Here is a 26,741-nt window from a genome sequence, read left to right as displayed (position 1 = left end):
CTGTCTACCCACTTTAGAGACGACACAAACAAACTTCCTATTGTGGATTACTATTTAAGATAGCTTCAAGAAAGAAAAGGAATAGGGTCATGGAGTTTGAATGGACAGAAGGAGCTTGTCAGCTCATGACAATTGGGCCAGTTCTCTTAAAAAAAAAACCTCTCCTCTTCACCTGCCTTTTCTCCATCATCTTCTCCTTTACTTCAGGAGTTACTATGGATTCTGTTTCCACCAGTACTCTTTGCAGTTTATTCCATTTCTGAGCAAGCCACTGATTTTAAATAAAAATCACAGGGTTGGATTTTGTGCAGCCCGCTGGAGTGGACTACGTGGAGGGAAAGCCAGAAAATTGAGGGTAGGGGGGAGGCAGCACATCCCATTCCCACCAGCAGGAAAAATGACCCCTGGGAGGCACCAAATTCAGTCAAGCCAGCGAAGTGACATGGGTTTCCCACCGGTTTTCTTTTGGTGATGATCTTAAATTTATGCCCTCTAGTTATCAACTTACCAACTAGAAGAAATAGTTTTTCCTGTTCACCCGATCAAAATCTTTCATAACTTTGAACATGTATATCAAATATCCTATTAATCTTCTCTGATTCAATGAAATGAGCATTGGCGCACTGGTGAGACATACCTAGGTAGGTGATGGAAGTATCTGGAATGTTGGTTGATTAATATGATGCTGTAAGTCTGACTATGTCAAGCTGTTGTTTATCTAATCTGTGAGACACCTCTCCCAAATTTGGAACCATCACTGACTCATTACTGTGGAGACTTCATAGAGTTGACTGGGCTAGATGTGCCTTTGTCGTGTCTTTAGTTTGATGCCTAGGTCATAACTGAGTGGTCTATCTGATTTTAGCCATTCGTTCCTTTCTAATAGTTTGATGCGATCGAGTGGCTCGGAATCAACCATGTTGGTGTGGGAGCTGGAGTGACACAAAGGCCAACTGTGCAAGTATAGCAAGTTTGCTTCCTTAAGGGCACTAATGAACCAGTTGGGTTCCTGTGACAATTTGACAGCTTTGTGGTCATTTTTACAGATATATCCTTTTCATGCTTCCAAATATTTTTTGTTAACTTTTTCAAAAAACAGAGCTTTCACAGAGGCTGGGTCTATCCCTCACGGACGTTTCCCTGGGAACTGTCGACACAACTTGGTGGTGTATTTTAACAGTGGGGAAGGGTTATCTTGTAAATGACTTCCTGGATTCTGCAGCTAAGAAAAACAAACTCGTAATCAGGAGGAAGCTCGACTGTAATTATCAGCAAAAATTTTGTTTTGTGGTGAGATGTGCAATGGTCTCACCCTGTTGTTATTGGGCCATCTTATACCACATGTTTTCTTTAACACAGTAGTATAAAGATACACAATATACTTTATACATGTTGTACTAAATCTTACCTGTTCCCATTGCTGGAAAAGAAACTGAACTTATTTTTAGGTCTTCGCATTTCTTCAGAACTTTGCCAACAGATGCTTTTGTATTTTTCACCTTCATCCAGCCAGCCAAATGTAGGATGTATTTTACTTGAAGGTTTCCTGCTGCTGTGCTTGTAACACTATCATTGCTTTGGACTCCTATGGCAGAGAAAACAGAAATCTGTCTGAGAGGAAAACTACTTCCATTGTCAACAATTCAATAACTTGTTGGTAGCAGGAATTAACCTCTGTAGGCTCAAAAGCTGATGAGTGTGTTTCTAAAAGGCTGTGGAGTACCAGAACCTTGCAAGTTAGTTATGGATATGAAAGGTCATTTCAATCCTCTAAATTCGTCCATCCAGAATAAACCAAAAGCCTCCCCATTCCAGCATCCAATTGTTTCTTAAATAATTTGATTGCTTTTGTCTTCACTACTACATCTGGCAGTCTATTCTATGCATTGATCACTCTGTGGGTCGGGGGGGCGGGGGGGGAATTTAATGGACTTGCTGGGGGTCTCACCCACTGGCTGCAGAGCTTGTGAGAGCCCCACAGCACCTCTTTTTTGGGCCAAATTAAGTCACTTAACTAGACAGTGTCAGGTCTTCCCTAGGATCCAGGACCCCGAGGGCGGAAGTTTTGCCCATAGAGAGCTGCCAGCCAGTCAGAGGCTGGCAGCTCTATTGAACACAGCGCCATCAGGGAGTTGGTGGTTTCCGGCAGTATACACCCACCAAGGCCAGGCTTGTCTCATGCCACAGGTGAACAATGGTGAGAGTGGGGTCGTAGGCTGGGGGTTGCGGGAGAGGTTGGATGGGGTGGGGGGAGTGGTGACCACAAGAGCAAGGGGGAATGTCTTTCTGTGCTACCCCACTCCCCACCCACCCTTTCTGATGGTGGGTCCCATGGTCAGACACTAAGAGCCTTTGAACAAGTGACCCTTTAGTTCCTCCACTTTCTGAAGCTGCTACTAGCTTTAACTTTGCACTCATTATCTTCTGGCAAACAATTGCCAAACCCATTTTGAGCTTGCATTTATCCGCATGAAGAGGCAGGTGGCCTACAGTTACTCACCCAGTCGACTACATTCATCCACGACTGATTGGCCGGCTGCTTTTAGAATAGCCCCAGAAACGCCTGTAAAGTGGAGAAGTTAGTTATTGAGGCTGAAAGGCAATTCCCATTTTACAAAGAATTTAACTTTTGTCCTAAAGATCTGTAAATTTCAGCAGACCCCTAATGTAACTGAATACTGCCATGCGATCTATGCTGTGTTACTATGACCTTTTTATCTGATAGCATATCAATTTCCAATGAGGGCATGCATCCACTTTTTTTTCCATTCTCTCCCCTGGAAGGAATCCTTTTCTCTAGGTCAGATGTCTGCTGAAGGGAAGAAGCCAGTGCAGGTGGCTTGGTTCTAGTCCACTGCTTTTAGCTGATGTTAGACTCGGGTTCGACAGGGAGAAAAGTTGATCAGTCATCCCACTCCTGATCACTTTCCTGTGACACCTGCTGGAAGTGTGCGTTTGTGGACAAGATAAGGCTTGGTTATGAAGCCCTCATGGTATAATAGCTTGCCAACACTCACTGTCAAGGCTTACATACCATAAAGCTCACTTGGAATATACATGAGGTGCCCCTGGAGCTTGACCCCATCAGGGAGTTAACGCAAACTTGGAAGCAAATCAAAAAGGAAAAATACCATAGACCATCTATGAGATCAATTGTCCACATAGTTCAGTGTCTTTACAGTTCAAAACAGATGAAAACACAGTTTAAGCTTCTGTCATAGTGGCTAACTGTAAAAGGGAATTTTGTATTGATATCCCAGCTGTAATGGGCCTCAAAAAACAAATTCTTTCAGACATTATTTCACATAAACATTTGTCCGGCTGAATCAGTTGGCAGCAATCTCATCTGACTAGAGGGCTCGATACCGTCCAAGGTGAATGGGAGATGCTTCAGGTGGGTTGGTGAGACAAAAAGTTAAGAAGAGTGAAAAGTGACCCTGTCCTGCTGCATACGCAGCTTATCCTGGTTTTCAAATTGCTCCATGGCCTCGCCTGTGATCCCCTCCAGCACCATCACCCTCCATCAAATCTTTGCTATTCCAATTCTGGCATCTTGCACATCCCCATTTTTAATCACACCACCACTGGTGGGCCAGCCTTCCGCTGCCTAAGCCCTTAAGTCTGTAATTCTCTCCCTAACCATTGCCACCTCCCTAGCTTTCTCTCTACTTCTTTAAGACCAACTTTATTAAAACCTTGGAGAGGAACACAGTTAACTGTGTCAGCTGTCAGACCTGCTGAGTTTTTCCAGCTATTTTTGTTTTCATTTCAGATTTCCAGCATCCGCAGTATTTTGCTTTTAATTTATTAAAACCTTTCTTTTTGACCAACCTTTTGGTCATCTGCCCTAATATGTGGCTTAGTGTGAAACAAGGGGACAGTATTGTCAGGGGGTCATGCTGTTCTCTATAGCTGTGACTGGGAGTCCTCAAGGTTGTGTTGCCTGCCGGGTGCCAGGGTTAAGGACTGGGCAATGTTTGACTGGGCTAGAGAAGAACTTGGAGTGGGAGGGAGATGATCCAGTTGTCATGGTCCATGTAGAAACCAATGACGTAGGTAGAATTATGAATGAGATTCTGCTAAGAGAATTTGAGGAGCTTAGTCACAAATTAATAAAAAGCAGAACCTCAAAGGCAATAATCTCTTTATTGCTACCTGAGCCCCATGCAAATTACATACGGACAATCAGATTAGAAGGTTAAATACAAGGCTGAAAGAATGATGTGGTTCATCAGAGTTCATGAGGCAGTCCACTAGTGCAGGGAAAGAGGGAGTTGTTCCATTAGGATGGACTCAAGTTAAAATAGGTTGAAACCACTGGCAATCGAACAACAGGGCAGGTAGATAGGGCTTTAAACTAATGAGGGTGAGGGAGGTTCAGATAAGAGTAAATTCATCAGCCTCAAAACTCAAAGTTATAGTGTAGGGTAGTGATTTAGATAAAATTAAGCAGGATGCATCAGGAGGGTATTAATGACTAATGCCACAATGGGGAAATATAGTGAAAAGTTAAAATTTAAGTCGCTCTATCTTAATGCATAAAGCATTTGTAACAAGATAGATGGGTTAACAAAAATAATTAATGGCACAAATAGAGATACATGATCTAAAGTCCTCTCTGATCAAGGTTGGGAACTAGATATTTGACGATATTTGACTCTTAGAAAAAAAAAGGCAAAATTGAAAAGAGGTGGAGTAGTCCTGATAATAAAGCGCGAGTCAAAGGCAATAGTGAGAAAGGAGCTTAATCCAGGGAATCAGGGTGTAGAATCAGTATGGGTGGAATGAAGAAATAACAATGGGCAGAAAACACTGGTGTGAAGAGTTGACAGACCCCCCAACAGTAATATGATAATTGGACAGAATATAGACAACTTTGAAAGATCAAAACCAGTGCATCCACTATCTCTGCAGTCACTCTTTTTAAAACTCTAGAATGTAGGTTATTAGGTCCAGGGGAATAGTTGGCTTTTAGTCTCATTAACTTCTCCAGTAATTTTTTTTCTTTCCTCATATTGAATACTTTCAGTTCCTCGCTCACATTAGACATTTGGTTCCCCACAATTTCCAGTCTGTCCTCTGTGTCTTCCAGAGTGAAGACAGGCACAAGATATTAGTTTAACGCCTCTGCTATATTCAACGGAGGTTCGTCCATTACCTTCTGAGGTAGAGAATTCCACAGAATTACCTTTCCTGTGAAGATATTTCTCCTCATCTCAATCCTAAATGATCGGTCCCTCATCCTGAGATTGTGCCTAAGTGTTCTAAGTATACCAACCAGGAAAACAACCTCCTAATGGTTATAGTATTACTCTTCTTACATGCTCCTCTAATATCCTGATCTATATGGTGTATAGTGATGTTGATGTAAAAGATCAGCCATGACCTTATTGAATGGTATAGCAAACTCGAGGGGCTCTAGTCTACTCCTACTCCTATTTATTATGTTATTCTAGTACTCCTGTGAAGCACCTTGGGATGTTTTATTGAGAGAAAAATGTCATTAATAATGCAAGTAGTTGTTGGAAAACTGATGTGTGAACAAACATTGCCACTCACCCTTGTTTCGGTTAAGTTTGACATTTGCGCAGTTTACAATGGCGTCAGTCTGTTCTGCTGTGATATCACCTTGAACAGCTATCACTTTTACTTTGCCAATGTTTATCTCCTTAGTCTTCAACATCTGAAAGAAAAATTGTTGAGCGTTAAAAATATTAGGATTCTTTTCTTTCTTTCCACCCGTACTTCATTCTGACCAAGAGAGTAAGCATTCAGTCTGTTCCTGGGCTTTCACTTGTAAAAGCACACGACACAATTTTAACTCTCGGGTGGCAAAGTGAACGACCGGCCCATCAGGAAGCGCTCGATTTAAGTGGCCAGACCTCATTAACTTTCTGACTTCCTGGCCAATATGGCGAATAAAATCAGGTGGCGTGATGCTGTCATTAATGGCCCCAGGGGCACGATTGCTGCCACAAGGGAATTTGCACCATGGAAGAAAACAGGGATAGAGGAGAATCAAAGTTTCCTTGCAAGACCCAGAGAAACACTTCTGATCCTCTTAACCTACAATGGAATTGAAAAATACATTAAAAATATACCTTGCTTGGGCCTCTTCTGGCCCTGGCTCCTGTTCCCAGAAGCTTGGCCTGGCAAAGAAGCCATCAGTGCTCCTCTGCACAAGCCTTAGGTTAAAACATTGGGCAGAATTTTCTGCCTGTTGGGCGGGCGGGCCCGACCCAATCTCCGGAAAGCGGGGAGCCGATCCCCGCCGGAGAAGTGGGCCCCACCACCATTTTACATGGGCGAGCCAATTAAGGCCTGCCCAGCGTGATGTCCGGCGTGATGTGTGGGCGGGGGGATTCCCCAAAAGTGAGAATGCGCTCTTTCGCGCATGTGCATGAAGGAGCGCACATCTCCCTGAGGCTAATTGCTGCCTCAGGGAGATCGCTGACACTTTTAAAAACATTAAAAATAGAAAAAAAAAATCCTTAACATGTCCCCCTCATGTGATAATGTCACATGAGATGGGACATGTTCATAAATTACACTAAAACTTTATTAAATCCCTACATGAAATCTCATCCCGCCGGTGGATGAGGTTTCATGTTTTTTCTATTGCCCCCTGGGGCTCCTGGCCTGCCCGCCAACCTTAAGGTTGGACGGGCAGATACACTAAGTACTTTAATTGATCTGTCAATGGCCTCAATTGGCCATTGACAGGTTGGCGGGCCCACAGCTGATTTTGCTGCGCCCCCACCTTCCTGAAAATTTAAATGGGGCGGGATGACGTTGGGAGTTCCGCATGACATCATCCTGCATCATTTTATGCGTTGGCGAGCAGGCCCCGCCCCCTGCTCGCCAACGGCAAAATTCAGCCCATTAAATTTGGTCCAAATGATCCCTTTGGGCTAGGGTGAGTATTCTAGCCAGAAAGGGGCAGGAAAGGAATGTGTAAGTTCCCCACACTTCATTTTAAAAACACCTCCGTCTGATTTCATCTTAAGGCTGCAAAATGTTGTAGCTAATTTTAAAGCTCCTCTCACCTGTTGTGATTTTTGTTGGAAGACATCAGAAAAAACATCGTACACTTTACGATCGTAGACAACAATGTAAATGAGTCTAATCGCTGATGGATTGGTTTGTGATAAGTGATTTCCAAATCCAGCCAAAATACTTGCAATAGCATCCTGCGGCTTCACTCCTCCCATGCCTGAAAAAGGGCAAAGTCTTAGCAAAATGAAATTAAAATGAAACCAGAAGAGGATCTAAATCACTGTTAGACATATCTTTGGTCAAATTATTGACTTATATTATCAGTATCAGAGAGAGAGAGGGGTGGGGGGGAGGGGGAAGGGTGCCTCTCTATTATTATGATATGCAAACTGATTGCATTTGACTTTTCAAACATAACTAACTGTAGCAAATATTTACTGATTCGACCTACAGGTTGTCAGCACATGAATCAACCTCACATCCTTTGTTAAGCTGTGTCCTGTATTACACTTATATTTATAATTTTGTGTGGGCTGCGCCGCTCCACTCATAAGTCCAGGTAGGACCTTTGGGCCGGATTTTCAAATGCTCAAGGCGTCAGGAGCTGGTGAGGATGCGACTTGAAAATCGCGGTTCTGGAGGTCTTCTCAGGATCCTGACACCTCTCGGACAGTTTCAAATCTTCAAAGTGCTGTCGGGTTTGGGGGAGTGAGCAGGGACCTGGCTTGCCACCAACTAATGGCCCATTAACCAAATATAGGAGCTTGTTAAAGGGCTGGAATGTTCGGGAACGTGATTTTTGAAGTTGATTTTGGCGAACCCGAACAATGTTCGCATGTTAGTGCGCAGCTGTCGGCTTCATCCCGAGCTAAAGGTCAGTTCCTAATGAGACGGTGAAAGTTATTGGGCCCTTGGGTAATATGTGCCGGGACGTGCGCATTACCTTAGTTAGACCCGGTTGCCCTCATTCCCAACCTTTATCTGCATGGGCTTCTGATATGCTGCCTGTTCTCTTCAGCAAGGCAGTGGCAAGGTCCAACATGGCATGTTCTGTTGAAGAGTCTTACGGACTCAAAACGTTAACTGTGTTCCTCTCTGCAGATGCTGCCAGACCTGCTGAGTTTTTCCAGCTATTTTTGTATTTGTTTCAGATTTCCAGCATCTGCAGTATTTTGCTTTTATCCAGCATGGCTAATGCCTGCCTTTGCCATTGGCACCAAGCAGGCAGCTCCACCTCCTGGAATCACTTGGTGCCGAGCTTGCTTCCTGCCTAATTAGGGCATTTACGGTTACAAATAGCATCACATGAGTGACGCAGCTGTGGGACAGGGTCAGCACCTGGAATTTATCTGGATGTTGGGTTCTCGAACCCATTTTGAAAATCCGACCCTATAAGTCAACAGTTGTACAGGTCAGATTACTGGGTGCTATCAGAGTATCACATTCAATGAGACACTAGTTTGGAACCTCTTCTGACCATTTATTAGTGAGCACTGAGCAGCAAGTATCAGGTAAGCAGCTCATAACTTGAGCAGTGTTAACCTGATGCACTTTATCCAGTGAGATCAAAAAATATGTTTTAACAAGGAAGCTGAAGACAATGAGGAAGCGACGTTAAATAATCAGACACTAACATGGATTGAGCCATACAGACCAGCTGGTCTCTACTTTCAACTCCTGTCTCTGTTCAGTTAGTTAATCATAGTCAAGGCAGCAGTTGAGGATGCGAAAGTTGGTCTATTCCTGCGTTGGGGGGGTGAGAATTTGCCCTAGTTTTACACCCAATTGTTATCGACAACAGCTGCTGTAAGTGTACATGTGTTGGATAAGAAACAAATTATGCCTAGCTGCGATACCATTATAGCTGAAAGCCAGATGAAGTGCATTGTCAAGAGACACACATGAATAATGGTCATTTGGAAGAGGCGCTGGGGGCACACTGGTTCTCATGGAACTGTATCTCAGCAGCAAACAACACCTTCAGGAGAGGAGAGAAGTGGAGTAGAGGAAAAGATGAAAATCTTGCTGTCCTGACTGCAGTTACCTGTTCCTAGAGCAGGGAAAGATACTGTGGTAATCTGATTTAGTTCACATTTCTGCAATACTTTTTCTACTGAGGCTGTTATCATGGCTGGATTAGTTTGGCCGATCATATGAATGATGTAATCGCAGGTAAGATTTCCACTTCCAGTGACTACAACACCATCATTAGGCTGAGAACCTAAATAAATCACAGACATGAAGTTAAATAAAAACTACATTTATTTTCTCTACCTATGAAAGCTCAATAACATAAATGCATTTAAACAACTTCCACAACTGCAGAGTCAGAAAATAATGATTACACTCTTAGCTTTGTTTTAAGTATATAAAAACATAGATGATTATGAACAAATGATGCTTTAGGAAAACACGTCACCAAGCATCTCCAAATGCTAGATACCATTAAGGTTGTATATGGTGAATCACTCTTCCTGGTTAGAATAGAAATTCTCCCATTGTTCATGTCTGGAACCCGCACTGGTATAAATGACTGGGACTGATTTTACACACATAGGCCAGAATTTTTACCTCGTTGGGCGGGCTCGGGAGGGGAGGTTGGGAGCGGTCGGGAAGCCGAGCGCCACCTGTGATTTCACACTGGGCAGGCCTTAATTGCGTGCTGCAGCACTCAGCGCTGCCTGTGTGTTGGTGGGTGTGGGGGGGGAAGGGGGGGAAGTTGGGGGGGGGGGGGGGGGGGGGCGGGGAGGGGGGGGAATGGGGGGGATGGGGGAGTGGGGGGGAGGGAGGGGGAGTAGGGGGGAGGGGGTGTGCAGGGGAGGGGGTGTGAGGGGGAGGGGGGAATGGTGGGGGGGGGAGTGGGGTTGGGGGGAGGGGGGGAGGGGTAGGAGCGCGAGCATGCAAGTTTGCGTTCTGCAGCACTCAGTGCTGCCTGTGTGTTGGTGGGGGGGTGTGGGGGGGGGGGCAAGTTGGCGCATGCGTGCAAGTGTTCACAGGAAAAGCTCCCTGAGAGCTGCCTCAGGGAGATGAAGATATAAAAAAAGTAAAAATAACGCATTTTAAGGTGTTAAAAATCATGTTCCCTCATATGACTCTGTCACATGAAATTAGAAATTAGTATGAAATTTTAAAAACATTTTAATGATGGATTGAAACCTGATTCCACCTGTGGATGAGGTTTCGCAAAAAAATGCAAATGAGATGAGGTAAAAATTATGGCCATAATTTGCGTGAAACTATCCTCCACTTCCTGCATTTTGCTGAAGAAATCACCCTGCTTTTATCCAGAGTAGTATGGCTGTAGTTTCAAACATGAATTCAATTTGCTGTAGTTCATAGGGGCTCTTTTTAAATAGACTCTGAAGACTGTTTATTGCAGTTCACTGTTTAAATAGACCGTCTTGCTTGAGTGAATAGACTTAGTTTTCTTTGCTGTTTTGTTGAATAAGTAATGGCCCAAACCTCTGGTCAGCATCAATGCTGCGCACATTGACATTGCCTGCAAAGATTTCTATGACCCGACCCTTTTGCGAATTTTCAACCAGGACTTCTGATCCCAGCTTTAGCATCGAAGGATCAGCACAGCCATCCCCAGGAAAGATCGTTGGGACATGTCCCTTTTTCATGACAGTAGTTGCCGTATTCAGGCGAGTTTTTAAAGATCCAAGTCCTTCAGTAAGTGAGTGGGTTAGTGAATGGATGAGTGGGTGAGGTAGGTGGGTAAGTGAGTGAGGCAGTGATTGGGTAGCGAGGTGGTTGAGCCGGGTAGTCAGATGGTCAGGGAGGTAGTCAGGTGGTTGTGGGGTAGTAGACTTGAGGAGAGCAGTTGGGTCAGGGAGGTACATGGGTCAGGTCAGGTCGGGGTGTTGGTTGTGGGGCTCAGTTCTGTTACACTGGCTAATAACTGAGCTAGACCAGGTATTAACCAATATAATATTTCCAGGGTAAGTATCCAGGTAAGTTGCATGTATCTGTCTCGAGTCTCTGACACTGAGCTCAGTGCCTGAAACTTTCACCAAGGCAGTGGAAATCAGCCCATCGGAAGTTTAAACTTCAAGTGTAATTTCAGCACATGTGTGTGTGTGTCAGGACTTCTGCAGGGCCCTGACACGCATCTCCCAACTTAATCCTATCTCTGTCGATCCAGATACCAAAAGACTTGGTGCTACTGTAAGTCCCACCTCAAACTCACTGGCTTACATAGTGCAACTTATTGGCTGGCACAGTGGCATCAATAGGTACTCTGTATAATTAATGCTCAATTGTTAAGCTACAATATAATCTAATCAGGTACCAGGTAAAGAGAGCACTTGTCAAACATTGTAATTGGACATCAGCATGCATTTGCGCATGTGTATTATGTGTCATTCACTACTTTTTAACTAAATACTTCGTCTCTTAGATTAGCTGCTCAAGGCAAGACTATTTCAGAAAGTTTTAAGTGTTTTAGAAGCAAGAATTGCATTTATGTAGCACTTTTTATAGCTCAGGATGTCCCAAAGCCACTATTCTCATGTCAGCATTTATGACATGCCAATTAGTTACAAATCTCAAAAGAGTAACAAGTGATTTCATGGGTCAGAATTCTTATTTAATTCCAGAAAGAGTGGGCAGGATCAAGAAACTGCTTCAAAAAAAAAACTCCCCTTCCCACAAAAATTGTTTGAAAGAACTGCAAAAAAATTGCTTTTCAAAGGAGTACACTTCACTGGCTGTCTACTTATATCTGTCATTTCTGGTTCAAAACTGCCCATCTATGTGGACCAACCTCAACAATTCACTGTTAAAGTTTGTCACTGTCAATGACACTAGCTATGATACAGCTGGTAGTTTAATCTCCTATGAAAGTAAATGGTAGGACTGACACTAATCATCTTTTGAAATGATGTGAGCGCATAGTGGGAACACTACATGTTAACCAGAGACAAGAAATGAGCTTCTTGTTCTTTCGGGCCATGCTATCCCAGTTTAACTTGTGCGTTAGATGTTATTTCAGTTCATAGGAAAATTAAAGTTGACGATGGGAGCAGAATATTTTTGCTGGGAATGAAAAAGCCTGAATTGTAATAGGTTATAAGTGTCTATCATACTTGAACTTTAGGAGCAGCCAGATAGGCCACAATAGTCATTCCTGGTAAGGTCCTGCATCTCATTAGTTCAGTCATTCCAGATCTGGTTTAGCTGAAATGAAATGCTACGTAGCGAATGAAAACAGAAAATGCTCAAAACGCTCAGCAGGTCAAGCAACACTTGTTCAGAATTGGTTAACATTCCCGATTCTGAAACATTAATCTTAGTTTCTCTCTCCATCGATGCTGTATTCATTGCACAATACCTTGCTGCAATGGTTACAGAGGCCAAATGTGCAACAATTTCCAAAGCCTGAATTTTCAGTTTGGCGGGCAGTCGTGATTGGTGGGCCCGGGAGCGGTTGGGAAACAGACCCCCGACTGCGATCGGCCCCCGACTGTGATTTCAAGCTGGCTGGCCAATTAACGGCCAGCTAGCGTGAAGCACACGCTAAAAAAAGCTCAGCGCTGCCGGGGTGGGGGCGGGAGGAGGGCGGGCGATGATGTTTCCGTGGGCGTGGGCGAGCGCTGAGAGAAAGTTCTCTGAAACCAGAGAGCTGCCTCAAGGAGCTGCAGACCTGAAAACCATGAAATAAAGCTTTGAAAATCAGGAAAAAGATGTCCAAGCATCACAATCAGGCACCTGAACATATAGATGATAAAAATGCTGTCCACAGATTTTCATTTTTTATTTTATTTAATAACAGAAACCTCGACCCACCCTTGGATGAGGATTGATGAAAAATGTAAAGTCCGGCTGGCTGATTCGCCCGTCTGCCAACCGTAAGATTGGACAGGCCATGAAAAATCAGAGACAATTGCACCATTAAGTGTGAACTTCATCTATTGACGAAGACCATGACCAATCATATCTAGTTTGAGCACTCCAACAATGTCAACAGGTCCTCATGGCCAATAACAGAGAAAAATATCTTGCTCAGCCAGCCTTCGATTGTGTTCACAAAAGTAAAAATCATGATCATTGGAGATTGCTGATATGAATTGCATGTCTCAAAAGTATTCAAACGTCTAACTGGAGATTTAAGAAAAAATATAATGCACATCTTTACATATCTGCAACTTACCCAGCTTCTTGCATTCATCTGTGACAGCACTGCCAGCAGCTGCAAATATTGCCCCTGAGACGCCTAAAAAAACAATCACACGACAAAAATTGTGACTATCTAACTTATTTTTAAATATGACAAACAACTTTGGGTAAATTTTCTGCCCATCCATAAGTCAATCCTCAGAACATGTGGCCTTTTGCACTTATATAACATGTTGTTACTGCAAAGAAATGAAAGCAATATACAGAAGGTGGAATGGTTTACTTTGGAAACTTCATTGAGTTTCTAATTTCAGCCCGAAACATAGGAACTTTCCCAAAATGAGGAAGGGAAAATTGTAAGAGTCATTTCCAGGATCAGCAATTTCCTCCTATTGTCCAGCTGAAAGTGCTATCATCTCAGCCACAGTTGATATACGTCCTGAGATCAGGAGGAAGAATGTTGTATAGAAAACAGTAGGGGTAGCTTACCATCAATTTTAAGAGCAAAAGCAAATGGATCAAAAAGCCAGAGAGAACCTTTCTGACAACCCCACTCAAAACTGATTCTGATCACAAATCTCAGTAGTTTTATTCTAATTAAGTAAAATGTGCCATCACTGCAACCCTCCTCTTCATTTCATTTCCAATTCTTGACAATTTTGCAAGTGCAGTAGCAATAATTGCTATTATGAGCCCCTACAAATCAGGGAAGAGACATCCATCTTATGTCAAAATAACAATTGCAACAAATTATTAACAGTTTCGTACGGACAACCACAAATTCTAGTGAAAAGAATTCTACTTGTCTCATTAAATAGTGACAAGATGACACCTGGCAACAGTTAAGGAAATTATTACCTATTCGTTTTCTAGTTACCAAAAAGCACTATGCTGTCCATGAAATGATCTCTCCAACATTATTCCAAATCCTTTCACTGGTCATGTGCAACACACTACAATCCACCTTTTAACTCTATACACTATAACTCATTGTGATCAATGTCAAGCCAAGCGGGTAACAGGTAATTGTATTTCAAGTACCAGGAGGATAAAAAGAAACAGCTCCCATAGACCCTAGCCCACAGTCAACTTTTAGGGCAGAATCTTCTGGTTGGCGTGCGGGGGCGGGCATCGGAGTCGGCTGTGTGCCCGCCGAGCTGTCAAAGGCCTATTATGGCCATTAATCAACCAATTGAAGTAGATGTCAGGGCTGCCTGTCCAACCTTAAGGTTGGCGGGGGGGCAGGCGAAGAGCCCAGGCGGCCTTCGCATTTTTCATGGAACCTCAGCCACGGGTGGGATGAGGTTTCGTGAAGGGTTTATAACGTTAATAAAAAATTTTATTAAAATTCATAGACATGTCCCAGCTCATGTAACACTGTCATATAAGGGGACATGTCTGAATAATTTTTTAAACTATATTTTTCACATTTTCATTATCAAATGAATCTCCCTGAGGCAGCTCCATGCCTCAGGGAGATTTCTGTGCTCTTTCATGCGTATGCACGAAAGAGAACAGGCCCCGACTCTACCTCTTCCCCCCCCCCCCCGCCCCCACAGATAGCGCTGAGCGCTTCCGGGTACGCATCACGCTGGGCGGGCCTTAATTGGCCTGCCCACATAAAATGGCGGCGCGCAGCCAATCGCAGGTGGCAATCGGCTGCGCGCCTGCTCCAGCCCAGCCTGCTCGATGGGGAGAAAATTCTCCCCTTAAAGCCGAAATCCCAGTTTGCCAATTTCCTTTCATTTTATTTTTAAGATCCCAGAGTACTAATGGAAGTTTTAAGTTTCATATGTGTTTGGGTATTCCTTAATTGACAAAACTCACCAAATCTATTTCATTACAGGGTTGAATATTTTATTCAAAGGTTCAAAGATTCTACCAAACAAAATTCTAAGGTCTAAGGGTTTAAATACAAACAGAAGTTAACTTACCAGAATTGAGATCCAGTGTTGTAGTTGTGGAATTTACTATTGCTTTCACAGTTTCCAGGGTTATGTCTCCTTGCTTTACCTCCACAATAGCATTATGGATTTTCAGCTGTGTAGACAACAACCCTCTCTTTCGAACTGGAGAGTAACACAGAGATTTGCTTTCACTTGGCATCATAAATGCTGTTAGTTCATGTCGGGAACTGCAATGCATACTATCATCCTCAGTCCATCAAATGCTTATATCACTTCCAAAATAGTGTCATGTACTAGAGAAGGGTGGGCTATTGAATTGCCCTGCTTCATCAAGGCGCCAATTTAACTGGTTATTCTCAATCCAAATTAGTCACAAATTTAGAGTTTGCAGATTACCAGCAGTGTGCCACTGTTTGGATGCAGAATTTGGGTTCGGAACTATTGTGCACTTTAGCTACTTACGGTAGCCTGGTGAAAAATGTGGAGACTGGTCTGCAGTGTTGCCGTCCTATTGATTACTGCCATTGTTGAAGCAGGACATTCAGTAAAAACATACATAGGAGGTTTTCAGTGAGCCAAATCATATATACATGTTTAAACAATTGCAATTTATGAAAAAAGTTTTTTATTCTTTCATGGTGCATTGCTGGCCAGGTCAGCATTTTGATTGCTCATCCCTGATTGCCCTTGAGAAGGTAGAGGTGAGGGACCTTCTTGAACTGGTGCAGTCCGTGTGGTGCACGTACAGCCACAGTGTGGTTAGGCAGGGAAATATGAAGTATACATTTTACCTCTTTACAGAATTAGCTCAGGGGCCAGATACAGGTTTGTTGTAAGAATAAAGACAATCATTTTACAGGGAAGAATGGAGGTGACCATTACCTGGTGGGATGTAGTTATGTTGAAGATTTGCAGTCATCTGTGCTGTGCCCTAAAATGTTCAAATTGGAAAAGAGGTAATTTAATACAATGCCTTGAATGAATTAACAAAACAGAAATATTTACAACATCCTGCTCTCTGATACTGAGTGAATTCAGTATCATTACATTTCAATAACTAAATTAGTTCCTGTGAGATGTCAGGACGTACGAAACAACAGTTTCAGAGAGACTGAAAGCTGTTTGAGATTAACAAACAATTTATTGAGATGAAAAACTGGCTGCTACAGATTTGCACTCTCACTACCTCATTGTGACAAATGTTCATTTTGAATTATTTCTATTCAGTATGAAATCAAAAACATTGCAAACTAAACTAGAATTGATGCTTTCTATCGTACAATTTGTCTCATTCTCTACTTTGAGTCTTGCTCTTTAACCAATCATTACCATACATAATACCTTAAACAAAATTTGTATTCCTGGTGAGTAGATACATAACAAATGATCAGACTTTGCACACTACTGTTACATTCTGAAAACATCTATCACTCCACTCATGATTCAGAACATTTGGAGTGTTGAAAGTTCTGCCCTTATGCTTAATTCATGTTTTACGTTGTGGCATTTATTTCATGATGACAACTGAAATTTTAGTGTAAATGCAACCTTCATACTAAGTAAAGACCTAACACTGCATCAAAATGGTGACACCCTGTGGATGGAAGTATCACTTTATATTATTCCAGAGTCAGAGCAGGCCTTAACTTTGCATGTTTAGCATAGGAATTTGCACTATACTAGGCACAGTTAAATTTTTCAGAGGAATTCTTCCTTTCAAGTGCCTGGGTAAGGAAGAGCAAAAAGGAGTGGAGATTCATGATTCCAGATCGCCAACTCTGTATTTATCCAGGAAATTGGGGCACTTTTCCTGAGGATCGAGGTTTGCTTGTGCCTGCAGCAGGTACATGAAATGCAGAATAGTTTATAGGCCTCATAACAGTAATAACAATGTTGGACAGAATATAAATCAGGAAATTAGAAAAACGTGTAAGAAGAGTAATGCAATAATCTTAGGGAGCTTCAACCTTCATATGGACTGGACGCGCTTGGAGACCAAGTTCATAAAATGCATTTGAGATTGTTTCTAGAATGATATGTTGAGGAACCATCTAGGGAACAGGCTATTTTGGATCTAGCATTGTGCAAAGCGATAGGGTTAATTATTAATTTTGTAGCAAAGAATCCACTGGGGAAGATTGATCATATGATAGAATTTCATATTAAGTTTAAGAATGATGTGGTTAAATATGAAACTAAGGGCAGGATTTGCACATTTCTAGCCATAGTCAATGGACCTTTTGCTAGTCTGTCAAATTTTCCATCCCGCCTGCAACAATTCCTGAGGCGGGTGGGACTGGAAAATCCCAACCTAGGGCTTTAAATGTAAACAAAGCCAATTACTGATTTGCGAGGGATGAGTTTTCTGGGGTAGATAAAAGGATGTGGCGGTCGGTAAATATAGCAAATATATAAATAAATGATTCAAAATTCTCAGTGCATATACTTTCTTTGAAGAATAAAAACCCACTGGGAAAGTTGCAAAGCCGTGACGACCTAGAGAAGTTAAAGATAGTATTAGATTAAAAGAAGCTTACAATGTTGCCAAAAAGAGCAGTGACCCTGAGGATTAAAAATTAACAAAGAAATTTATAAAGACGGGGAAAATAGATCTTGAGATTAAGCTAGCTTGAAATATAAAACAGATCATAAGAGCTTTGAAAAGTATATGAAAAAGAACTAAACATAAGTCCATTCAAGGGAGAGCAGAAATTACAAAGGGAAGAATGAAATGGCACAGACATTAAACAAATATTTTGTGTCTATGAGAAGACACTAAACATTCTTGAAATTGTGTAGAGCCAAGAGTCTAATGAAAGTGAGAAACTTAAAGTAATTAAATTACTGGTGAAATTAATGGGATGAAAAGCTGAAAAATCGACTGGACCTGATGGGCTTTAAAAGAGTTGGCTGCAGAGATAATGAACGCATTGCTTTTGATATTCCAGAATTCCCTAGATTCTTGAATGGCCTCTGTGGGTTGTTTGTTAGAGGAAGGAGAAAGACAGTAGTAGGGAAAATGTGAGAATGTATTCTTAACCATACGGTAACAGGGCACTTGGAAAGCCACAATATGAGTAGGCAGACTCAACACAGTTTATGAAAGGGAAATCTTGTTTGACAACTCTACCAGAATTTTTTGAGGGTGTAATTAGCAGAGTAGATAAGCAGCAACCAGTAGATATGGTATATTTGGATTTTCAGAAGGCATTCAATAAAGTGCCACACAAGAGGTTGCCTCGCAAAATTGGCACTCATGGGTTTTGGGATATTAGAATTGATTAAGGATTGGTTAAAGAACAGAAAACAAACAGTAGGAATAAATGAATCATTTTACGGATGGCAGGATATTTGTAACTAGTGGAGTGTTGTATGGATCAGCTCTTGGGTGAAAGCCATTTATAATCTATATTATTGACTTAAATAAGGGGATTAAGATTGACACATCCAAGTTTATTGATGATACAAAGTTAGGTGAGAAAGTAAACTGTGAGGAGGATGCAAAGAGGCTGCAGTGGATATAGACCAGTGCCTGAGCAAGGAGCTGATAAATGGAGTATAATGTGGGGAAGTGTGAAATTATCCACTTTTGCAGGAAAAATGGAAAAGCAGGATATTATTTTAAAAGGTTAGAAACTAGTAAATGTTGGTGTTGGGGAAACAAATCACAGAAAGTTAAATGTAGGTACAGCAAGCAATTAGAAAGTAAATGATGTGTTAGCCATTATTGCAAGCAGGCTGGAGTAGAGTAAGGTCAACTTGCTGCAATCATCTAGAAGCTGGAGTGGTGTGTGCAATTTTGGTCTCCCTACTGAAGAAAGGATATACTTGCTTTAGAGGGGTGTAATGGAAGTTCATTAGATTGATTCCTGGAATGAGAGAGCTGGCCTATAAGCAGAGATTGAGTAGAATGGCCCTATATTCCCTGGAATTTAGAAAAATGAGAGGTGATCTCACTGAAATGTATAAAATTCTTAGAGTACTTGACAGGTAGTTATTGAGAGACTCCCTGGCTGGAGAATCCAGAACTTGGAGTCAACTTTGTGCAAGGAGTTGGTCATTTAGGACTGGGGTGCTGAGAAAATTCTTCATTGAGGGTGCAAGACTTTGGAATTCCCAACCTCAAAAGACTGTGGATGCTCAGCCAATGAGTATATCCAAGACTGAGATCAATAGATAAATAGGGATTTTGGAGATAGAATGTATAGCTGGACTTGATGTACAAGTCCAGCTATGATCTTATTGAACGGCGGAGTGGGTTCAATGGGCCATATATCCAGCTCCTGCTTCTATTTCTTATGTTCTTAGACATGCTAGTGAGGTAGGATGGGCTATTTAGTCTTCAATTCTTCTCACAACTCCAAAAGGATTCTCAAAAGGGGCTTGTGCCCAACGCCCAGAGGGGCAAAGAGTAAGAAGGGTGAGCCTGACTAAAGGTAAAATACTCTTTCATTATGCTACTGGACATCTTTGATTAGGAGACCATTGGCTGCTGATGTCTGACAGATTGGAGTTTTTCTGGAGTGGTTGGATTTCTGCCCCTTGTTCCCAGGTGCAGGGTCCTGTCAGAGGTTGGAGCTGTTTGAATGTTAATCACCTGAATATGGAAATCTAGGTTGGTTCGAGTCACATCAGTGTGACTGCATTTTAGGGGTGTTCTTCCCTGAATAGTGCCTGAATGTAAGAGCTTTAGAGGGAAAGCAGTCCTTCTGCAGATTTAGGAGGAATTTCTATATTAAACCCAAACATACTGGGGTAAACAATTTGCTGAAATGTCTTAAAGAAGTGACCACATCTGGATTACAGTTTCTAGTTCTGAAAGCTGCCCTGTAAAAATGATATAATGGCCTTGGAAAAAGTGCAGCATAGGTTTACTGGAATGTTACTCGGGCTCTAAGGATTAGATTATGAGGAGAGATTACATAAAAAAGGTTTGTATTTCCTGGAAGATAGAAGATTTCATCAAAGTATTTAGGACTTTAAAAGGAATTGACAGGATAGCAAGAGAGAAAGAAGCCTTCTCCGCTGGTGGGAGAGTCTAGAACAAGAGAACATGAAATTTATAACAGAGCCAGGTCATTCCAGAGAAATATTAGGAAATACCTCTTCATGTGAAGGATCATAGAAATGTAGAACTCTCTCCCACAAGATGCATCAATGTGAGCTCAATTAATAGTTTTGAATCTGGGATCAATAGATCTTTGCCAACAAAAGGTGTTAAGGGATATGGAACCAACACAGGTGGATGGAGTTAGAATACAGGTCAACCATGGTCTCACTAAATAGCGGAACAGGCTCAAGGGACTGAATGGCCTACTCCTATGTCCCTGTGTTCTTAAAATAACAGCATTGCATAACTGAAATGTTAAGTTATTAGTTTCTACTTTTTAATGGGAAAGATTATCCCCCTGTTGGCGGGGAAATGTGGGAGCGGGCGTGGACGGACGCGCCTCCGATCCATTTTACGTGGGCCGGCCAATTAAGGCCCACCCAGCGTGACGTCCGCCAGGAAGCACTATGCACTCCCTGTGTGGGCGCGCGCGCAAAAGAGTGCACTGATCTCCCTGAGGCCTCAAGGAGATCGGCTCCAAATTAAAAATTGTTATACAAATGATAGAAAGATTTCCCTGACATGTTCCCTCATGTGACACTGTCACATGAGTTGGGACAGAACTTTTATTGAAACCTTTATTAAAAATTTAAATACCCTCATTAAACCTCATCCTGCCTGTGGATGAGGTTTCATGCTTTTTCTGAAGCCTGCCAGGGCTCCTGGCCTGCCCGCCAAGCCTTAAGGTTGGACGGGCAAGTCCATTAATGAAGTTAATTACTTTTTCAATGGCCTCGTAGGCCATTGACAAGCTGACGGGCACCCAGCTGACTCGGTTGCGCCCCTGCGAACCTGAAAATGGAAATGATGCGGGGTGACGTCGGGAGTTCCACCCGATGTCATCCCGCATCATTTTATGCGTCGGCGAGCGGGCCCCGCCCCCCTGCTCACCGACGGGAAAATTCTCCCCAATGTGTTCTGCTGAAAACAGAGAGCTAGCGAAAATGAAATCCTTTCAGGATGCAAAGATTACCACTGTGCCAACACCGAGGCTCAACTTCTTCACGTCAAAAGCATCAGCAAAATTGTCATAAACATATGACTCAAATGCAATAATCGAAATGACTTTCATCTTGGACAATGCAATAGTCGAGAAATATTTCTCCATTCCACTGAAGACTGCGGTGATGGCAGTTTCACAACTGATTCCACCTTTACCTGAATAAAATCCAAAAAAAAACTTATTAGTAAGTCTCAGAAAAATAAAAGCAAAGTAAAAATAAATCACAGAATAAGTTGACCAAACTGCACATGTGGGGGTAGAGGTTACCTGTCCCAATGGCTGGGAATGCTACAGTAGTGATATCCAGCTTTTCACATTCCTCAAGGACCTTGTGCACTGATGTTGTGATGCCGGCTGCTAATGTGGTCCCAACCATGTGCACTATATATTTACACTGAAGCTGGCCACCTTTGGTGACTACGACACCATCGTTTAGCTGTTGACCTAGGGAATAAATGAGTGGAAGAAATTCATCCTCATTAACCTCTAACTGCAACATTATCAAGAATACACTTATATTCACAGCCCAAAGTAGCCGATACACCATGTTATCTCTTCTCCCATATGAAAGCTGCAGTAGATATTTTCCCAGCTGAGATATGTACCATTCAAGTGGAGGTTGGGATACTTGCTGGGCATTGTATAGTCAGTCTTTTGTACAAGGTTTGCATGAAACTGATTTTTTTTCCCTTTAGCTCTGACAAAGCTGCCACAGGCTAGTTATTTTTAAGTACGCTGTTACTTAAATTTTAGGACAGGCAAAATATGATAGAGCCTTGTCCAACAGAATTCAATTTGTCGTAATACACAACTGGGTGATAACCAAGACATTACCTTTGAAATCCCAGTGGAAGTTGTGCCCACAATCGTTATGCCATCATAATCCTGTACCAAAGCCAGGACAAGGGGTAATTTGAATAATTGAAGTGGGCACCTGTGTTTGCAGTGGTGTTACAGGGGCACTTGCTCTCATGGAAGCCAGCGTAACCTAAGAGTATCCTCCACTGCTAAGTGGTTGAGGCAAATGCAAGCATGCCAAGTTTTCAAATAACTGCTCTCCTATGACATGAAGCCTTTGACCCAGAGGCACTGATTGTCATTAACTTTGGCCTAGAACAGGGCCTACTCTATCTCAGCAGACTTGGGTACCATTGGTCAATCTGAAGGGATTCCCAAAATTGCCCAGGATGACAACCCATTACACAGACATTGTCCCAAACGGCTGCCAGGATGTTAGAGCAGAAGCAGCCACCCAACTTTCCCCCTCCCATCTGTTCAGTGTCATCCTGTTAAACAGGCTTCAGTGTAAATCACCTTCATTTCATCAGTAAATAACATGAAGTTTTGATACTTTTACAGTAACATAGATCCAGCAGATTGGCATGAGCATCAGCACATTCCTCACTTCCATCAAAAGTTTCTCATAAATCTTATATAATAAATCTTATAATAAATCATAAATTGATCTCTTCAACTTCAAGCTGCCCCCTTAAATCTCTATTGTCCCTTTTTAGTGTCTTTTTTTCTCCCAGTTGTTATTCGCTTTGAGACTTACTCGATGTGAGAGCTGTTATACAATTATCATACCAATGTAGTTACTTTTTCAAGCATACATTCTAGAAAAACACAACTCTGGCTAAGAGGTACCAGTACCTAGGGCCTTGCATTCATCCTGCACAGATCTGCCTGCAGCTTTTAGTATTGCATCGGACACACCTACAGGTAAAATAAAACAAAAATACAGATGTTAAGGAGAGTACAAGACATTGGCTATTTGGTGATCCAGATTCATAAGTCAGACACTGATTCTTTTTGTGAAATTTGCGCAATTCTAGCATTGCATGGTGATGATGTAAAATGGTCAGTGGTGAATTAACTGCTCATCATTCACCGCGATTGATTTACTTTTCATTGGGGTGTGCGGTGGGGTGGTTAAGCCTAGACCTGAATGTTATCTGTGGAACTCAGATGAGCATCACTGCCCCTGCAGCCCCACAAGGAAAGTCAAGAAAAAATAATATAAATCAGCTTTTCTGTGGTTCTTTTGGCCCAGATGTAGTCTCATTCTCATTTGACAGCCCCATCCACAATAACTTCCTTGTCTAGGCCACTGATTAACGTAACAGTTGGGCCTCAATGATATCATAGAAGCCCAATTTACTTATTTAAAGGAAGACCCCACCAGTTCCTGGTAAATGTCCTTTCTTCCTGCTCAGAAGAACAGGTAAAAATTGGAAGCTGTAGGAAGCGGGCAAGAATGGGGCAGGAAAGTTCCCCGGTTAATTTTATCTACCCACCCACCAGTTTCCGTCAAGGTTGAATGCACCCCATGTAGTGGAAAGTTTACCATTTAGTTTGCTATTAATATTTAGATTTATTACCTCTTAAACTTACCAGAATTTAAGTTCAATGTGTTGTTGGTGGAATTTACTATGGCATCTGTACTTTCTTGGGTGATATCACCCTTTTTCAGTTCTACAGTTACCCCAGATATTTGTATTGCTGGGACTGTTGGTGTAGGCACTGCAGAGAGAGCAAAGCAGAGTTACAATTTGTTTAGAAATGGACATATTTCAAAGGTGCAGCCCTCATGTAGGGCTGGATTTTACATGCCCCCACTTTTTGGCTGGGTGCCAATAGGGCAGGTGCCAACCTCACCACCTTCCGGCCCATCCCCGAGTTCACTCCCATAACATGGTAGCGGCAGTGTTAGGAAGGTTAAGAAGATGTAGTTGCACAGCGTGGGCATGGGTGTTGATCACATGTACATAGTGTTCACTATTGTAACCTGCCAAGAATGTCTCCTTGTCTATGGCTCCTTGTTCTGATGAGCAGTGTTTGTGTCACTCAGATGTGAAACCATGGTTCCTGCACAAGATAAAGGCAGATGTCTCAGTCCAGGGTCTCTTTCTTGTGCAGTGTGTAACCTTCAGACCAAAGTGATGGTCCAGCTGCACACTCACTGGACACATTAGTGATGCCTGCGCCTTGATGGTGCTTGTCATTGCTGCCAGAATATTGTGGGCAGACGTCACAGAGTTCCATAATTCTCTCTGTGTGCTCTCAGCACCTTCAAGGTGGGGCTGCCCCCCATCTTTTCAGCATCTGTGTCTGGTGATGGTGTGGTCCTAAAGGGGACAGATGCTGGAGGCTGACAAAGGACCTCGTGCATTTAAAATTTCATGGCTGAGTCTTCATGAAATGACCATGATCACAGAGGGCAAGCAAGCTGCCCTCAGCCAGACAGGAGCCAGACATTCACAGAGGCAAAATAAAGATCTATGGAATGTCCTCAATGCATGGCGTCGTCATCCTCCTGGAATCTATCAATTAAGCTGAATTTTTCGCTGAAAAGGTCAAGCATCCTTTGCATTTTTTAGGAAACCTCATCCACGGGCGGGATGAGGTTTCCTAAAGCAAATTAAAATTAAAATTTTAAAATTTAATTAATAACATGTCCCTGCTCATATGACAGAGTCACGTGAGGGGACTTGTTTCATTACTTTTTTATTTTGTTCTTTGTATATAATTCCTCATCTCCCTGGGGCAGCTCTGTGCCTCAGGGAGATTATGAGGTGTGCACTTGCGTGCATGTGCGAAGGTCACGCTCACCCCACTTGCTGCTGCTCGCGTTTCACGCTGGGGTGGGTCTTAATTGGCCCGCCAGTGTGAAATTGTCTTCTGGCCCCGATCGCGGGCGGCACTCAGCTTCCTACCCGCACCGCCCACCCCCGCCATGGGTCAAGTTCTGCCCTGGAACTTGTTCTAACATGAATTTGATTATGCATGATATTAAGAAAGATATGGCACTTAAGTTTAAAATGAAATTTAAATTTTAAGGCCTCCGACCCAGAAGAAATAGCCTGATAATAACTGGAAGGGCCCGCCGCTCCATTCTCACTATCACTGTGGCACTGGCCTATTTCCCAAGGCCTATTGCTGAGCAGCCAGAGCAGCCTCCTGGGTTAGGTGGTAGACTCAGTTAAAGTGGTGCATGAAAGACCCCAGCTGCCACTTTTTGACCAGGCTGGGCGGCGATTGTGCCTTGCATGCTCCAGCCAGTATCAGCTGGAGGTTTGGTCAAAGACAATTCATTCCTCTTTCTTTTTGTGGGACTGAGCAGAGCAAAAGTACAAGTCTACAATTACAGCCTCGACCAAGGCCACAGCATCTCAGTGCCCCCCCCCACCCCCTCTCCTCCCCCCGCCACCCCACTCCAGGCTTCAGGCCCACATCTCGCCCTTGACCCTGTTTCCTTCCAACTCATGGGTTGGTCAGTCTTCTTGATACTGCATCAGGCCACAGCCAAATTGACTCTGCCTGAGGCTTACGATCTCTGATCCCAGCTCACCACTTCAATGCACTGAGACCTGGCCATTAAAATATTCCAGGCCGCCAGGGGTTGTGGCTAATTGGTCAGCACATGTTTCTGACCAAGCTGATGATGCTGGTTTGCCAGTAGCTGGGGGGATAATACACCCATTGGTCTCCATCTGTTTAAAGAATCTTGAAACGAAGCTCCTACAATCACACACCAGATGGACCTTTGCACATACAGTACAAAGGGATCTCAGGACCATCATTATAATGAGGGAATGAGTTAGATACCAAGAAGTTGCAAAAATATTATTTCAAAGATTGACATAGCTGATAAACATCATGAGAATAATGTCAGTAGAACCATGTTTTTTTAGAAATGACTGCTGTTCCATATGCATTTTGTTTAAATTGCCAATTCTACCATCTTGTTTTAAAATTGTACCAATGATATCTTACCTTGAGGAGAAGGCATTGGTGACTTCAGGGCTTGTTTCTGTTGTTTTATAACCTGATCAGCAAAATAAAAATTGTTAACGAGCAGGCAGGTCTAAATATTTTACCGACAATGCTTTATTCCTGAAAATTGTTGAACAAGTTTAGATTCCTCTACGTCCCCAGCAACACAGATGCCAGTCTTCAGTCAATTCAATTCATGGTGATGTTTCATGCGCATGTGGAATATTAGTCTTTAATTTCATTGGCTGTTCAGATATATATTGAGCTTAAAAGGAATTTTGCCAAGCAAAGACATTGACTTTAATCTGGCTGCAGAAGTCACTTGACCTACGAATTGACCAAGTATGGAAATTTCTGGACATAGGGGTCTTGATGCAGTTCATCTTGTAGATGGTAAACACTGCTGCTACTGTGCATTGGTGGTGGAGGGAGTGAATGTTTGCGGATGTGGTGCCAATCAAGCGGGATGCTTTGTCCTGGATGGTGCCAAGCTTCTTGAGTGTTGTAGGAGTTGCACTCATCCAGGCAAGTGGGGAGCATTCCATCACACTCCTGACCAGAATGTGGCGGGCAAAGACAATCAACAACAATATAGAATCTAACTACCTCCCCTTGACATATACCATCACTAAATCCCTCCATTCGGGGGATTACCATTGACTAGAAACTTAACTAGACCAGCCATAAAAATGCTGTTTCAACAAAAGCAAGTCAGGGACTGGGAATTCTGCGATGAGTCACTCACCTCCTGAATCCCCGAAGCCTGTCCACCATCTTCAAGGCACAAGTCAGGAGTGTGATGGGATACTTTCCATTTACCTGAATGAGT

The 26,741-nt window shown here is 42.7% G+C and overlaps 1 protein-coding gene across 2 annotated transcripts in view; it reads right to left on the bottom strand.

Annotated features, from left to right (window-relative positions):
• Positions 1-26,741, bottom strand: part of parp14rs3 (poly(ADP-ribose) polymerase family member 14-related sequence 3) — a 55,590-nt gene that overhangs the window by 11,452 nt on the left and 17,397 nt on the right. For both annotated transcript variants that reach the window (XM_078552552.1, XM_078552555.1), the window contains 13 exons: positions 25,913-25,964; positions 23,531-23,659; positions 22,790-22,852; positions 21,404-21,580; positions 21,107-21,291; positions 15,906-15,954; positions 15,051-15,185; positions 13,151-13,213; positions 9,041-9,217; positions 7,047-7,213; positions 5,560-5,683; positions 2,501-2,563; positions 1,409-1,585 (listed from right to left, as the gene is read on the bottom strand). In XM_078552552.1, coding sequence (XP_078408678.1) covers positions 1,409-1,585; positions 2,501-2,563; positions 5,560-5,683; positions 7,047-7,213; positions 9,041-9,217; positions 13,151-13,213; positions 15,051-15,185; positions 15,906-15,954; positions 21,107-21,291; positions 21,404-21,580; positions 22,790-22,852; positions 23,531-23,659; positions 25,913-25,964 — 1,561 coding nt within the window. The remainder of the gene's footprint in view (positions 1-1,408; positions 1,586-2,500; positions 2,564-5,559; positions 5,684-7,046; positions 7,214-9,040; positions 9,218-13,150; positions 13,214-15,050; positions 15,186-15,905; positions 15,955-21,106; positions 21,292-21,403; positions 21,581-22,789; positions 22,853-23,530; positions 23,660-25,912; positions 25,965-26,741) is intronic.

Source organism: Cetorhinus maximus, chromosome 11 (genome assembly GCF_964194155.1).
Source record: "Cetorhinus maximus chromosome 11, sCetMax3.hap1.1, whole genome shotgun sequence".
Lineage (NCBI taxonomy): Eukaryota > Metazoa > Chordata > Chondrichthyes > Lamniformes > Cetorhinidae > Cetorhinus > Cetorhinus maximus.
This window is presented reverse-complemented; position numbering and strand designations above follow the sequence as displayed.